The sequence below is a fragment of the Mandrillus leucophaeus genome, unplaced genomic scaffold, assembly GCF_000951045.1.
Source record: "Mandrillus leucophaeus isolate KB7577 unplaced genomic scaffold, Mleu.le_1.0 Scaffold264, whole genome shotgun sequence".
Classification (NCBI taxonomy): Eukaryota; Metazoa; Chordata; class Mammalia; order Primates; family Cercopithecidae; genus Mandrillus; species Mandrillus leucophaeus.
In genome coordinates this window covers 1,802,107-1,818,194 of record NW_012102743.1, presented here as the reverse complement: position 1 = coordinate 1,818,194, position 16,088 = coordinate 1,802,107, and the positions used below count along the sequence as shown (strand labels likewise).

At 37.1% G+C, this 16,088-nt stretch overlaps 1 protein-coding gene across 2 annotated transcripts in view; it reads left to right on the top strand.

Annotated features, from left to right (window-relative positions):
• TTC27 (tetratricopeptide repeat domain 27) overlaps positions 1 to 16,088 on the top strand; it is a 230,546-nt gene that overhangs the window by 70,285 nt on the left and 144,173 nt on the right. For both annotated transcript variants that reach the window (XM_011984236.1, XM_011984237.1), the window contains exon 9: positions 514 to 580. In XM_011984236.1, the coding sequence (XP_011839626.1) occupies positions 514 to 580 (67 nt within the window). The remainder of the gene's footprint in view (positions 1 to 513; positions 581 to 16,088) is intronic.

The window sequence follows — 16,088 nt, the reverse complement described above, 5'->3', positions numbered from 1 at the left end:
TTTTATTGTTATGCTTATCTTTGACAAACTCCACATTTGTATATAATGCCATTATATATATATACACATATATATTTTTATTTTATTTTATTTTATTTATTTATTTTTTTGAGACGAAGTCTCTCTCAGTCGCCCAGGCTGGAGTGCAGTGGCGCGATCTCGGCTCACTACAAGCTCTACCTCCGAGGTTCACGCCATTCTCCTGCCTCAGCCTCCTGAGTAGCTGGGACTACAGGTGCCTGCCACCACACCTGGCTTAGTTTTTGTATTTTTAGTAGAGACAGGGTTTCACCTTGTTAGCCAGGATGGTCTGGATCTCCTGACCTCGTGATCTGCCCGCCTCGGCCTCCCAAAGTGTTGGGATTACAGGCGTGAGCCACTGCTCCCGGCCCCCATAATATTTAAATATCTGCTTTCAAATATATAAAATATAGCAGTTTACTTTGCTTTTTAAAAATTATATTTCATTAGCTGCAACATGCATCTTAATTTACCTTTTTTCTTAATTTAAAGCACGAATTTTCAAAAGAATAACCCAGTGCATAAATTAACTGAAGAGGAGCTTCTGGCATTTACATCAGTGAGTAATGTCTTTTTCTCTTCCATTTCATTTTTTTCCTGGTAAATTATTTCCTCTGGTATGGTCTTGCCTTAGATTGTTTATGTTGAAACACTGCCACCTAAGGAAATAAAGTGGAGAAAAATCTTATTTTAGTTTCTAAGTCACATATATCTTGCTGCTGATAGAGTCTGCAACTCTTATACCTAAAATTGAGAGCTATGCCCACATGGTTGTGGTGAAAAAGAGAGCTGGGAGCAGGACCAGGAGACCATGGGTTAGAGAGGTGTCAAGAGCATGGTGTTCTCATCGGTATTCAACAGTGTAGAGCAGTCAGGAGATAAATGTGGACAGAGAAGAGACCACTGGATTGGACAATTAAGAGTGCATTGGTTACTTCTAGGACAGTTTTAGTGGACTCTCTGGACAGTTACCTCATTACAGAGAATTCAGGGGGATTATGGTGTAAGGAAATAAAGTTAATAAAGACCACAGTTGGAGGAGAATGGCAGTGAGAAGGAAAGATGGACTAATAGATATTTGAGGATTTTAGATCAAGAAGGACTTTTAAGAAGAGAAAAGTCACAGATGAAGGGGTCAGTCAGTATATTTTGGCTTTATGGATAAAGGAAGATACATATGTTCTTTAATGAATACAAGTTGCTTAAGATGTATCATTTTTTCAAAGGCATTTTCATTATCTTAGTTGGGAATCGGTTGGAATTCTGATGTTTTCTTCCTTTGTTATTTTTCAGATAAGGCAAAATAAAATACTTTTACTGGCTAGAAAGAAAAGGTAGATTGTGGCTGGGTGAAGTGGCTCATGCCTGTAATCTCAGCACTTTGAGAGGCCGAGGCAGGTGGATCACTTGAGGTCAGGAGTTCAGACCAGCCTGGCCAACATGGTGAAACCGTGTCTCTACCAAAAATACAAAAATTACCTGGGTGTGGTGGCACATGTCTGTAACCCCAGCTACTCTGGAGGCTGAGAAGGAGAACCACCTCAACTCGGAAGGCAGAGGTTGCAGTGAGCCACACTGTACTTCAGCCTGGGTGACAGAGAGTGAGACTCTGCCTGAAAAACAAACAAAACAAAACAAAACACAACAAAACAAAAAAAGCTAGCTTATTTTGTACTGTAATATAAATTTTTCACATTACTATTTCCTACACACCCTGTTGGAACTGGTTAGGTGTTAGTCGTATGAGTCCTCTGGTTGCGTGTTTTATTTTCCCACTTCAGTATCCTCCGAAGTCTTTGGTGTGCATCATCTTATTATGTGTGTTTTAGGTAACTGTGGAAATGTTCCTCATTATTTATTACATGTGCTATAAAGGAATTGACAAAGTGTTAACAAATTTTAAAGGGCATATAAAAACATATTATGTACTTTTCATTTATTGATTCAGCTAATATATATCTACTAAATAATATATACGGGTATTGTACTAGTCATTGGGGATATAGCAGTAAACAAAGCCTTTTCTGTTCTGGAGTTTATGTCAAATATAGTGTAGACAAAGAGAGAACCAGCTCTTTCACGAAGTGCTGAGGAGAACTATAAAGCAGGTTAAGAGACTAAGAATGGGATGGGCACAACTGTTTTAGACAAAGTGGTCAGGGAAGGTCTCAGTGGGAAGGTGACATTAACATAGATCTGTGTGAAATGAGGAATGGGGGAAGGATAGGGAAGGTCTGGAATGGCCATGAGCTTGAGTCAGGGTAGGGACTGGATGGGTTCAAGTGTCTAGGTGATAAATGGTGACCTGGATGCTTGGCATATGACAGGAAATGTTCCTGCTGGCCAGTAGTAACAGTTTCTTGGGATTGGTCTCATAGGCAGTTTATTGCAGCATAAATATTACATATATTATGTATATATTACATAATATATATAATATATATATATTGCAGCATATGTATTAACAGTTATCCTGAAAAGACACTAACACACTCTTTTTACATTCAAACAGTTAATTTTTTAGCATTTCTTGTGTGTGTGTTGGGGGGGTTTCCCTTTCTTTAAAACTTTTCCTTTCTTTAACCTATTCTCATTCCCTTGCACTGGGAGGTACCTGTGAAGTAATTAACTCTAGTAACTTCTTCTGATGGTGGGTAACTCGTCACTCCTAGCTTGCAGTGAAGGTCATAAATTCAGGTTTTATACTTTTCCCCTCAGGCCTTTATGCTGTGTAATTTTTCTGCTCTCCTCCCACCCTCTTTCAAATCAGAACCGTCCTGAAGACCGACCTCTTTTTGGAGGAAAGATGTTTGATTATAGTGACTCACAGTGCTAGGCCTAACTCTTCTAACGAGATGAGTTAATCCCAAGTAAATCTTTAATTGGTGAGAAGTAGGGCAAGAAGCTTCTATGTAAGGAGGACTTTTAAGAGCCCCACACTTACGTTGGGCTTTGCAACTGTCCTCCTGACCTTTTTTAAATCCCAAATGAAACATATGAAATATGTCAGAAAAACCTGTCAGCCCTCGTCAACTCTTCATCTATCAGTCCTTCCTCGTGTCCCTTCTTTGTGCATGATACCAAAGTGGATAAGATGATGAATTAAAAGTAGTCCCTGGTTTCAATGAAGAAAGAAGCTTTATTTAAATCCTATGTAACTCCAAAAGAGTACAAACAGCCCCCAACTTACGATAGTTTGACGATTTTTTTGAATTTGCAATGTTGTGCAAATGATATTCATTCAAGTAGAAACCATACTTTGAATACCTATACAACTATTCTATTTTTCACTTTCAGTACAGTATTCAATAAATCACATGAGATATTCAGTGTTTTTTTTAATAAAATAGACTCAGTGTTAGATGATGTTGCCCAACTGTAGGCTAACGTATTTAAGGCAGGCTAGGTTAAGCTATGATGTTTGGTAGGACGGGTGTTATTAAATGCGTTTTGACTTAGGACATTTGGAACTCATGATGGATTTATCAGGATGTAACTCCATCATATGTTAAGGGGCATTTGTATTTGAGACAAGAGGGACCACTTTTAGGTGCTACCCCACTTCTGAACTCTTGAACTTTTATTTGTCCCTCTCTTTTTGCAGGGTTCATATTTTGGCTTATTTTATATATATATATATAAAATATATATATATGTCTTTTCCTTGCAAGACTATAAACTCTCAGTTTTAGAAACTGGGCTCTGTTCTAGGCTCTCTACAAGGGTTATGACAGTGCTTCAATGCTTTACTCATAGTTCTTGTGAATAAATGCATGCAGAATAAGAAAATGAATGAAATATATACCCTACACCTCGGAATAGGGTTGATTTCTATTCAAGAGCTGCGTCACTTACTTAGTCCCATGATTTAGGCAGTACTACGTGATACTAGGAATAACCATCTGTTTCATCTTTCTCTTCTGTATAATGGGGGAAAGAGTAAAATGCCCCTATCCCAACACAGAAGACTTTACTTGAGGATCATATTGCAGAACATCTATGAAAGTACTGCAGAGTAGGTAGAGGCTGGTACACTCATAGCATTCAGTGATGCTGGTTTGTAGTAGAGCATTCCTATTTTCAAGCAGGCTAAATGGATAAGATCTGCTTGGAGTTGGCCATAGATGTGGAAGAGAAGGGAACAGAGAGGAAAGAAACAGCATGGTTTTTCTTGGTGGACATCCATTTCCCTGCTCTAGCAGCAGCTTGGTGGCCTCGGACTAGGGTTGTGAACTATTGAGGGTACAAGATGTCTTCCTCTGTTGATAGAAGAGCAAGTATAGTAGAAGTCTTTTATTATTTTTTTTTTGCAATGGAGTTTTGCTCTTGTCACCCAGGCTGGAATGCAATGGCGCAATCTCAACTCACTGCAACCTCCACTTCCTGGGTTCAAGCAATTCTCCTTCCTCAGCTTCCCAAGTAGTTGGGACTATAGGCACAGGCCACCACACCTGGGTAATTTTTGTATTTGTAGTAGAGATGGGGTGTCACCATGTTGGCCAGGCTGGTCTCGAACTCCTGACCTCGGGTGATGCACCCACCCAGACTCCCAAAGTGCTGAGTTTACAGGCATGAGTCACCGCGCCCGACCAATAGAAGTCTTAATACTCCTACCAGAAGTCTGTAAGCACTTGGAGAGATAGGGACAGTGGTTATTTGGTGTTTGGTAAATATATATTGAATAAACAAATGAATGGCTCTTGGTCCTGAATTTTGTTCAGTTTTGATTAAATGTCCCAGAGTTTACTAGAATGATGGTGAAATCTCTTTTTTGGAGAAATTTTTGCCGGTGTTTTCATTTTGGTGCGGCAGGTTGAAATATATATGAAATATGCTGGGGAAATGTTTTAATTTAGCAAAGTCAGAAACTTGTCCTAAGAGGAATATATTTACTTGTTTAAGGTTGCTGTTATGTGGTGCTATTTCTGAGATATTGTATCTGCATGTTTCAGGAAAGCTGAATCAGAGTAAAAATAACCCATATTGTTTTAGAGAGGCATTTATGTTGTATCAGCTTGATAATTTAAAATTAGCTGTGTTATCTGCATTATTTCCCTTCAGATGAGCCAAGTCAGTGACGTTTAGTAATGTTTTTAATTTCCTTTTATTGTTGAAAATGGGAGCAGTTTAGTTAATACATACAGGTGTTTCAGTTTTCCTTGGCAAAGGTTTGTTTAGGCTGGGCGGGGTGGCTCATGCCTGTAATCCCAGTACTTTGGGAGGCCGAGGTGGGTGGAAAACAAGGTTAGTAGTTTGTGACCAGTGTGGCCAACATGGTGAAACCCTGTCTCTACTAAAAACACAAAAATTAGCTGGGTATGGTGGTGCATGCCTATAATCCCAGCTACTCAGGAGGCTGATGCAGTAGAATCCCTTGAACCCAGGAGGCAGAGGTTGCAGTAAGTTCAGATTGTGCCACCGCACTCCAGCCTGGGCGACTGAGTGAAACTCTGACTCGGGAAGAACAAAAAAAAAAGAAAGTTTAAGTGAGTGTGAATTGATACTGGCAGCTTGCCTCTTGACTCTACCTGAAGCCCCTAGGTATCTAAATGAAAGAAGGAAAAAGATCTTTGGAAGTTACACATTGTATTTTATGTATTTTTTTTTTCTGCTATTGACTTTAAAGCTATTTAATAAATACTTATCTATGATCATAACATAGTTTGCTAGTCCATTTTACAGATGAAATGATTACCCATTTTTCTTCTAGGGAATTACTCATTTCTTAACTGTAATTTATTAAGATAGGCAATATAACTGTTAGTGTTTGTACTTTTGATAGTTTGTTACTAGAGTTAATTTCTTCAGAATTACCACACAGAGTAGAGGAACAAGCACAGTGAGACTTAAGCAAAATAAAATGAACAAAACTGTACTTACACATGTCATAGCCTGGTGAAAAGAAAACATAAAGAGAATGTCTGGACAGCAACCAAAAAAAAAAAACCACATTAAATAAGAGGAAACAGTAACTGCAAATACCTTCACCTTCTCGTTGAAACTAATTGCTCTGCTTTTCCTTTTCCTTTTTTTTTTTTTTTTTTTTCAAATTAGATGGAGTCTCGCTCTGTCCTCCAGGATGGAGTGCAGTGGCACAATCTTGGCCCGCTGCAACCTCTGCCTCCTGGTTCAAGTGATTCTCCTGCCTCAGCCTCCCGAGTAGCTGGGATTACAGGCACATGCCATTACATCCAGCTAATTTTTGTATTTTTAGTACAGATGGCCAGGCTGGTCTCAAACTCCTGACTTCAGGTGATCTGCACTTCTTGGCCTCCCAAAGTGCTGGGATTACAGGCATGAGCCATTGCGCCCAGCCTGACTGTTCCTTAAGTTCTCTTACAAATTAGAAATGACCTGGGGACTGATCACTTTTTTTTGTCTTCTACAGTTAACCATGTCTTGAGGTTAATGCTTATTAGAATTTCCCTTCTGGCCAACTGTTACTGGACTTTAATTCCCGTTGTCAACAACTATAAAATTGGATAAAATACGTGAAACAGTAATGTATAAAAAGGATAATATATCGTGACCAAATAGTGTTTACTCCAGGAGTACAAAATTGGTTTAATATGAAACAATGCAATTCACCTTATTAATAGAGAAAGGAGAAAAACCAAATGATTATCTTAATAGAAACAGAAAAGGCTTTGACAAAATCCAACACCTTTCATTATAAAAACTCTTAGTAAACTAGGAATAGAAGAGAATATCAACCTGATTAAGTGTATCTAGCTAAAATCATTATTGGTGAAAAGTAGTCTTTCTCCCCTAAGCTCAGAAAAAAGGGAAGATTGTCTGCTTTCTTCACTTCTCTTCTCGTTGAACTAAATCCCAGTAGTGCAATAGATAAGAAGATACAAAGAAATAAAAGGTATATAGATTGGAAATTAGGATATAAACTACCTTTATGCATAGGTGACATGTTTATATCATAGAAAAACTCCTTACGGGTGAACATGAAAGCTACTAGAACTAACAAACAAGTTCTTACAATATAACGTCAACATTAAAAAGTCAATTATATTTAGCAGCAATGAATACTTGGGAAAAGAATTTTAAAATCATTCGCAGTAGCCTTAAATAAATCAAATTATTTACAAATAATTACAACTAAAGTGCAAGACCTCTATGCTGAAAATGACAAAGAATATTGAGAGAAATTAAAGATTATCTAAATAAATGGATTTACCATATCCGTGGATCAGAAGTCTCAATATGTTGAATTCAAAATTCTTGTAAAATTGAGCTTAAAATTAAATCCGTAGCAATCAGAATCCCCATAGGCATTTTTTTTTCTTTTTTTTCTTTGCAGAAATTGACATGCTGATTCTAAAATTCATTTGGGGGACTTCTGCTTCTATAGTGGTTCCTTTTTTTCTGAGACGTAGTCTTACTCTTGTTACCCAGGCTGGAGTGCAGAGGCACGATCTCAGCTTACCTCTGTCTCCCAGGCTCAAGCGATTATCTGCCTCAGCCTTCTGAGTACCTGGGACTACAGGCGTGCACCACCACTCCTGGCTAATTTTTTTGTGTTTTGGTAGAGACGGAGTTTTACCATATTGCTCAGGGTGGTCTCAAACTCCCAGGCTCAAGTGATCCGCTCGCCTCAGCCTCCCAAAGTGCTGGAGTTACAGGCGTGAGCCACCACGCCCGGCTGTTTCTCTAGTGGTTATTATTGGAGCTATCCTTCTGCAGAAAAAAATTACCAACTGTGGGCAAGATACAAAGACAAAAAATCCAACTACCTGGTGATACTGGGGAATGATCAAAGGCAGAAAGATTCTGGAGATGACTTTTTTGCTTGGAAGAAGGGAATGACATTGTGTGATTTTATTTTTAGGTTTCTTTTGTGTATGTGTGAGATGGAGTCTCACTCTGTCGCCCAGGCTGGAATGCAATGGCGCAATCTTGGCTCACTGCAACCTGTGCCTCCTGGGTTCAAGCAATTCCTGTGCCTCAGTGTCCTGATTAGCTGGGATCACAGGCATGCACCACTACAACCAGCTAGTTTTTGTATTTTTAGTAGAGACGGGGTTTCACCGTGTTGGCCAGGCTGGTTTTGAACTCCTGACCTCAGGTGATCCACCCACCTCGGCCTCCTAAAGCCTGGAATTACAGGCATGAGCCTCTGCACCTGGTCATTTCTTGGTATTTTCTAACATATTTAGAAGGCATGCAAGGGTGAACAAGTGGTCCTATACGGTTGCAAAGTTTCTACATTTTATGTGAAGAATTACACTATTAATTTTCCACTATTATAGGTTGTGAAAAATTAAAGATATTATTATTCTAGAGCAACCACTTAAAAATGCAAAGGCAGCTGGCTAAAAATCCATTAAGAAGTCAAGGTGGCAACCGTAAAATATATTCAGGTTATCTAAAAAGAAGGCAGGAAAAGCAGCATAATGGAACAATAATAAAAAAAAGGGTAAAATGGTATATTTAAACCCAGCCATTTGAATAATTATATTAAATGCTAATGGATAAATACTCCAAATAAAATTCAAAGATTGATAATGGAATTAAAAAACAAGACACAACTATATGCTTCCTGCAAGAGATGTACTTTAAATGTAAAGAATCAGATGGGTTGATAATAAATGGATGGAAAATATTATCCCATGAAAACAGTAAGTATAACAAGGCTAGATTTGCTAAATTATTATAAAGTAAAATGGGCTTCATTACAAAAAATATTTCCAGAGACAGAGAGGACAACTTTATAATAATAAAGGGAATATTTATCAGGAAGACATAATAATTATAAATGTGTATGTATCTAACAATGGCTACACAGTACATGAAACAAAAATGGATAGAACTAAATTGAAAAATAGGCAGTGTCACAATCATAGTTGAATATTTTAACACCCCTCTGTCAGCAATTGTTAGAACAACTTGGCAAACAGCAAGTAAATACATAGATAAATTGGACAACACTGTCAGCCATTGATGTTTATGGAATACACTTGGAATACATGGTCTTTTCAAATGTATATGGTAAGTGCAGCAAGACCATATACTGGGACATAAAACAAATCTCCGTAAATGAAAGAATGAACGAATAAATTAAGAAATTGATTACATATAGTACATAGTTTTTTCCACAATTGAATTAAGTGACATAAATAACTATTGCATATCTAGAAAAACCCCAGATGTTTGTAAACCAAACAATTAAACTGCGTATTTTATCCGTGGACCACAGAAGAAAACACAGAAGAAATTTATAGGTGAAGGTCAGTCATGAAGTTAAATCATTGATCTCAATGTTACAAAATTTTCCTCCTATGTTTTCTTCAAGTAAAATTGTTATAACATTGGGTAGTGAAGAAATTTTAGCTAGGACATTAAGTGCATGAACCATAAAAGAAAAAAATTGATAAATTGGATTTTATTAACATTAAAACCTTCTGTTTTTTGAAGACAACATTAAGAAAATGAAAACACCAGCCGTAGACTAGGAGAAAATATTTACACTGCATGTATCTCACAGAAGACTTTTACTTGGGATGAAGACCCCTTTCAACTCAATAATAATAGTAGAAACAAACCAATTAAATATGGATAAAAATATTTGAACAGACACTTGAACAAAGATATATGCATGGCCAAAAGGAGCTTGAAAGATATGTAATAACATTAGTCATCAGAGAAATGCAAATTAAAACCACAGCAAGATACCACTATACATTACTGAAAAGACTTACATAACACCATGTGGGGTAGTTAGAACTCTCATACAATGCTGGTGGTAATGTAAAATGTCACAACTGCTTTGGAACACAGGTTGGCATTTTCTTATAAAATTAATCATCAATTGCTTCTCCAGGTATTTAGCCATGAGAAATGAAAGTATATGTCCTCACAAAGAGATGTAGACAAATACTCTTGGCTGTTTTATCCATAGTAGTTTAAAACTGGAAGCAACCCAAATGTCCATCAACAAATGAACGATAAAGTGCCGTGTAGCCCTCTGATGAAATAATACTCAACAATAAAAAGTATGAAATACTGATAAATGCAACAGCATGGATGAATCTCAGACACATTATTGTGAGTTAAAGAAGCCAGGCTGTATGATTCCATTTAATGAAAATTCTAGAATAGCAAAACTATATTGTAATGACAGAAAGTAGATCACAGATTGATTATAAAATGTTGCAAGGGAATATTTTAGGATAATGAGCAATTTCTACAATTTGGTTTAATAGTGGTAATATAGGTGTATGCATTTGTCAAAACAGGTCACAATACTGAATATGGATTTTATTCATCTGTCATATACTTCACTAAAGGGAAGAATGCACATCAACAGATTTATTTAGAGCTATACTATTTAAGATTATCAATGTAGATTTGGGTTTCAATATTGGTTATTCTATGCCACCAGTTTCAGAAGTACAACACAAACTATTCAATTTACCTAATTATTAAGTGGAAAAAATATAGGAGAACAAATTCCCAATAGGAAATTGCTTAGTGTTCAAATTCATTATGAAGTTTACAGCTTTTTTGAGGCAAAGTCAAGCTAGGTTTCCCCATATATTTTTGGAAACCTCCATGTAAAAGAAACCCCAAATTTAATGGGAGGAATATACTGTTTAGAGCTCAAGTTGGGGGTACTTTTGACCCTTTGCATTTAACACAGATTATTGATATTGAAAAAATATTTGTTGAATTAAATTTTTTCCCCTTTTGATTGAGAGTCGACAGAAATAAATAGAAAGATAGCTAGGATGAATGTAAAATCTTAAGATTTCTTAGCACATGAGATTTGCATATAGAATATCATAGGTAATAGAAATAAAGTGAAGTATTAATATATGATTTGTAGCAACTTGTGTTAATCGATATAAAAATAGGTAATTAGTAGAATTTATTTTAAGTCTGTAAATACGGTTTTAAGTAGAATCTATATCTGGTATGGAAAGTAAACTATTGGTCATGTGGCAAAACATTAACATTTGGGGAATTGGGTGAAGGATATACAGTAAGCCCTTGCTTAAGGTCATCATGAGCAGGTTTTTGGAAACTGACTTGAATCGAGACAGTGTACAACAGGTCCTCAAGTAACATTGCTTGCTTTAACAATGATGAAGAAAAAAACATGGTTTTGTTATAGAACATTTTGCTTAAAGTTTCCCGAATGCAGAGGTTTTTCTTTTTTGAGGAAGCCAAGGGACCAACAGATTGATCGCTGGTGTCTTTGCTGTCCGTATGAAAATTTGCATAGCAGAGAGAGTTTTAAAAGCTTAATGGCAGAAGATCCAGAGTCCCAAAATTTCTCAAGCATGCTACTAGATACTGTAGAAAAAATAAAGGCGTAAAGCATGGGACTTGCCTTCATGGAATTTTTAATTTAGCCCAGGTCAGATAAATTTATGAAACTGTACTTAGCAATACTAGGCAGTTTAAACTACAAATCGATAGCACAGATAAAGATATCCCCTAGTTGCTAAGAAAGGAAGACAATATTTAGGACTGAGCAGTCAAAGAAGGCTTTGTTCACTCGGGGAGGACTTGAGCTGCAGCTTGAACAACAGATAGGGTTTAGATGGAGTGATATAGTATAAGCAAAGGCAAGGAGATGGGAGAATGTAAGTTGTATTTGGGTCCTTTCACTGAGGGTAATAGTGAGATTTAGGGAAAAATAGATTTGAGCAAGTTTTTAAATGACCTCCCTCGCAAGGATAGGGAATTTGGGCTGCTCTTCCACTTCTACTGAGAATTATTTATAGATTAAACTTGGAATTTTAAACTTATTGTCATTTGGTACTGATTTCAAAAATGAATGCTCTTTTAAGTAGATAATGAAAAAGCAGGGGTAGTTCTGCTTTTTATAGTATTTCTTTGTTCCTTGCTTTGGGAGGTCAGTATGACCTGGGTGGGCATCCTTCGATTTGGCTTTAGTGTAGCCAAACAATCATGCACAAGGGGAGCTCCGAGCTGGCTTTGATTTATGTGTGGAAAAAGCAGCTATCTGAAAGCGCTTTCATTGTTTAAAGGAGTAGCCTGGTTGTGTGTCATCTGAAGAGATCCTAGTGACCTTTGGAAGGAGATTATTTGAAATGCAGAATGAAAAGGAAATTTGTTTTTAATAGAAACAACACTCTAAATCCTCTTTGATGGTGGTACAGAATTTTCTTTGCTACTTTTCTGGGGCATGAGGGAAATGCCCATACAGTGGGAAATTGCTTGCTGAATAAAATAATAAGTCCCTCTTATGTACATATATAGCTCGTCATCATATGAATATTTACTTTTCTTTTTTTTCTGAGACAGAGTCTCGCTCTGTTCCCCAGGCTGGAGTGCAGTGGTGCAGTCTCGGCTCACTGCAACCTCCGCCTCCCAGGTTCTAGTGATTCTCCTGCCTCAGTCTCCCAAGTAGCTGGGATTACGGGCACACGCCACCACGCCCAGCTTATTTTTGTATTTTTAGTAGAGACAAGAGTTTCACCATGTTGCCCAGGCTGGTCTTGATATCCTGACCTCAGGTGATCAACCCACCTCAGCCCCTCAAAGTGCGGGGATTATAGGCGTGAGCCACCGCGCCCGGCCTGCATCTCTTAATCTTCAATGAATGCCTCTCTTTTGTTCTCAAAATATCCTCTTACATACCTTATCAACAATTGCTAAATTGATTCTTTAATTTATAAAACATTATAACTATGAATAAAATAAATATTACTAAAGTTTATTTCGCTATTCACAACAATCATAAAAATATTAAAAGTATATGAAAAATTATATACTTGTAAAAGTTTACTGGTTTGATGGGTCATCTTTTATGGATTTTGGTCAATGAGAGGTAAGAAATGAGAGAACTTTTCCTAAGACAGGCACAAAAATGTTATCACTCATTTGTAAGTGGTTTCTGGCCTTTGTTTTGATGTGTAAAAGTGGTGGAAATTCCATCTCATGGATAAGTACATGGTTGCAAATGGCATGAGGTTCTTCAGCAGTGAAGAATTCTGAAAGTGGGGATTTTATTTTTTAATTTTTTAGGTTTTTGTTGTTGTTTGTTTGTTTGTTTGTTTTGTAGAGACAGGTCTCCCCATGTTGCTCAGGCTGGTCTTGAACTCCTGGGCTGAAGTGTTCTGCCCGTCTCGGCCTCCCAAAGTGCTGGGATTACAGGTGTGAACAACCGCACCCAGCCATGAAAGCGGGGATTTGTGAATCCACCAACTTTCTTAGGGTTCTTTTTCAAACCCATTTTGATTTTTAACCAAATACTTATAATTTAGCTGATACTTCATCAAATTACCACAGTTAATAGAATCCATGGTTAAAAATAAGATAGCATTTACAACTACGTAATTCCACATAAAGTGCCTAGCGTAGTCAAAATTCATAGAACCAAAAAGCAGTACGGGTTGCTAGGGGTTGGGGGAAGGGGGATTGGGAGTTGTTTAATGGGTATAGAGTTTCAGCTACAAGATGAAAGGAGTTCTGGAGACTGGTTGTACAATAATGTGAATGTACTTAACATTATTGTACTGTGTGTTTAAAAGTTGTTAAAATGGTATATTTTATGTTATATGTATTTTACCACAGTTTTTAAAAATTAAAAAGAGAAAAGAAGCATTTGTAATAGTGTCAAAAAACATCAAATTCCCAGGAATAAGCCTATCAAAAGATTTATAAGATCTCTATACTAAAAATCTGTCTGGGCATGGTGGCTTACACCTGTAATCCCAGCACTTTGGGAGGCCGAGGTAGGCAGATCACTTGAGGTCAGGAATTCAAGACCAGCCTGGCCAACATGGTAAAATCCCGTCTCTGCTAAAAATACAAAAAAAAAAAAAAATTAGCCAGGCGTCATGGTGAAGTTCAGCCTGTAATCCCAGCTACTTGGGAGGCTGAGGCAGGAGAATCGCGTGAACCCAGGAGGCGGAGGTTGCAGTGGGCTGAGATGGCACCACTGTACTCCAGCCTGGGTAACAGAGTGAGACTCTGTCTAAAAAAAAAAAAAAAAAAAAATCTATAAAACATAATTAAGATAAATTAATGAAGATGTAAATAAATGGAGGGATATGTCTTGTTCATGGAGGACTTCATGTTTTAAAATTTCAAGTCTTTCCAAATTAACCTACATAATTAATCAATCCTTAAGAAAGTCCCAGCAGTTTGAATTTGTTGTTTTTATTGTTTCTGTTGTTTTTTCATGGAACTAAAGCTGACTTTGAAATTCATATGGAAATGCAGAGGGCTAAGGATATAGCTCAGGCAGTCTTGAAGAACAGAGCTGTAGGGGAAGACTTCTATTGTCAGATAGCAAGACCTATTTTAAGACAGTGCTTGTCAAATTGGGGTCCCTGGACCAGCAGCATCAGCGTCACCTGGGAGCTTGTTAGAAATGGAATTTCTCCGGCTCCACCCTAAACCCTATTCAATCAGAACCTTTGAGGTTGGAGCCAAGAACTCTGTGTTTTACCAAGCTGTCGAGGTTATTTTTATGCTCTTTAAAAACACAGAATTAAGACATTTTGACACAAGGAAATATAAATCAGCCAGTGGTCTAGAAACAGATCCATACATATACAGTTCATGTGATTTATGGCAAAGGTGGAGTTGTAATACAGTGAGAAAGGATAGACTTTTCAATAATTACTAGATAATTTATATCTCTATAGGAAAAATGGGCATCTTAACATCATACTGTATATAAAATGTAATTCCAGATAGATCGAATATATAAAAGTGAAAAGCAAAACTATGAAGCTCTTAGAGGAGGAATGTAGGAGAACATCTTTGAGACCTTCGGACAGTCAAACAGGACAGTAAAGCTCTAACAAAACAAAAAGTGATACGCTGGACCATAGTTAGCACTTCTTTTTATGAAAAGATACCATTACTGTTGTAAAGCACTTAGACCAGTGCCTGACCAGCACATAGAATGTGTTATGTGTTTATTAAATAAAAATAAATAAATAACAAAACAGCAAAAACAGGAAACTTGTATCCAGAACAAATAAAATTCTGGTTAGAACCACCATTTTAGTGGCTTTTGCAGTTGAGTAGTTACTGCATTTTTCTCAGAACAAGAGGCTAACTCTCTAGTTGTCAGCCTTTTGGTAACCTCTGTTATTTAGGACCAGTTTTAGAGCGAACTGTTCAGAAATTTTCATAGCATTTCTGAAATATGAGTATGAATTATTGGAATAAAAATATGAAATAAAGAATTAACAACATGTATTTTGTATCTTCTTAAAAATGTGTCCCTTGGGAGAAATAAATAATTAAAAATAAAGTGTTTACTATAATTATATGGAAACATATCAGAGCCTTTTCATGTGCTAAAATAACCCAGAATTTGGGAAAAAATTCTGAAATTTGGGAGCATTGTATATATGCATACTGGATGCTTCATAAAAAATATTATTAGTAGCTGGGCCTAGTGGCTCATGCCTGTAATCCCAGCACTTTGGGAGGCCAAGACAGGAGGATCACTTGAGGCCAGGAGTTCGAGACCAACCTGGGTAACATTGTAAGATCTGTCTCTATTAAAAAAAAGAAAGAAAGAAAGAAATTATTAGTGGCTTAAAAAAAGTAATGAAATATTATTTTGGGTGTAATTATATTTTTGTCCTTTATATGTTTTATGTTTTTAGCAATACTAAATTTGAATGTAAGATTGCTTTTTTTTTTCGAGATAGGATCTTGCTCTGTTGCCCAAGCCGAAGTGCACTGGTATGAACACAGCTCACTGCAACCTGGACCTCCCAGGCTCAAGCGATCTTCCTGCCTCAGCCTGTCAAGTAGCTGGTACACCAGAGATGTGCACTGCCACACTGAGTTAATTTTTTTGTTGTTGTTTTTTATTTTTTCTAGAGATAGGGTCTAGCTGTGTTGCTCAGGCTGATCTCAAACTCCTGGGCTCAAGCAATCCTCCTGTCTTGGCCTCCCAAAGTGCTGGGGTTACAGGTGTGAGCCCCTAACACCCAGCCTGCTCTGTCTTTTTAAGGATTTTAACAGTAATGGTTTTGTAAAATACATGTTTTTTTATATACATAACACAAAATGTACCATCTTAACCATTTTTAAGGGTACAGTTCAGTGGCATT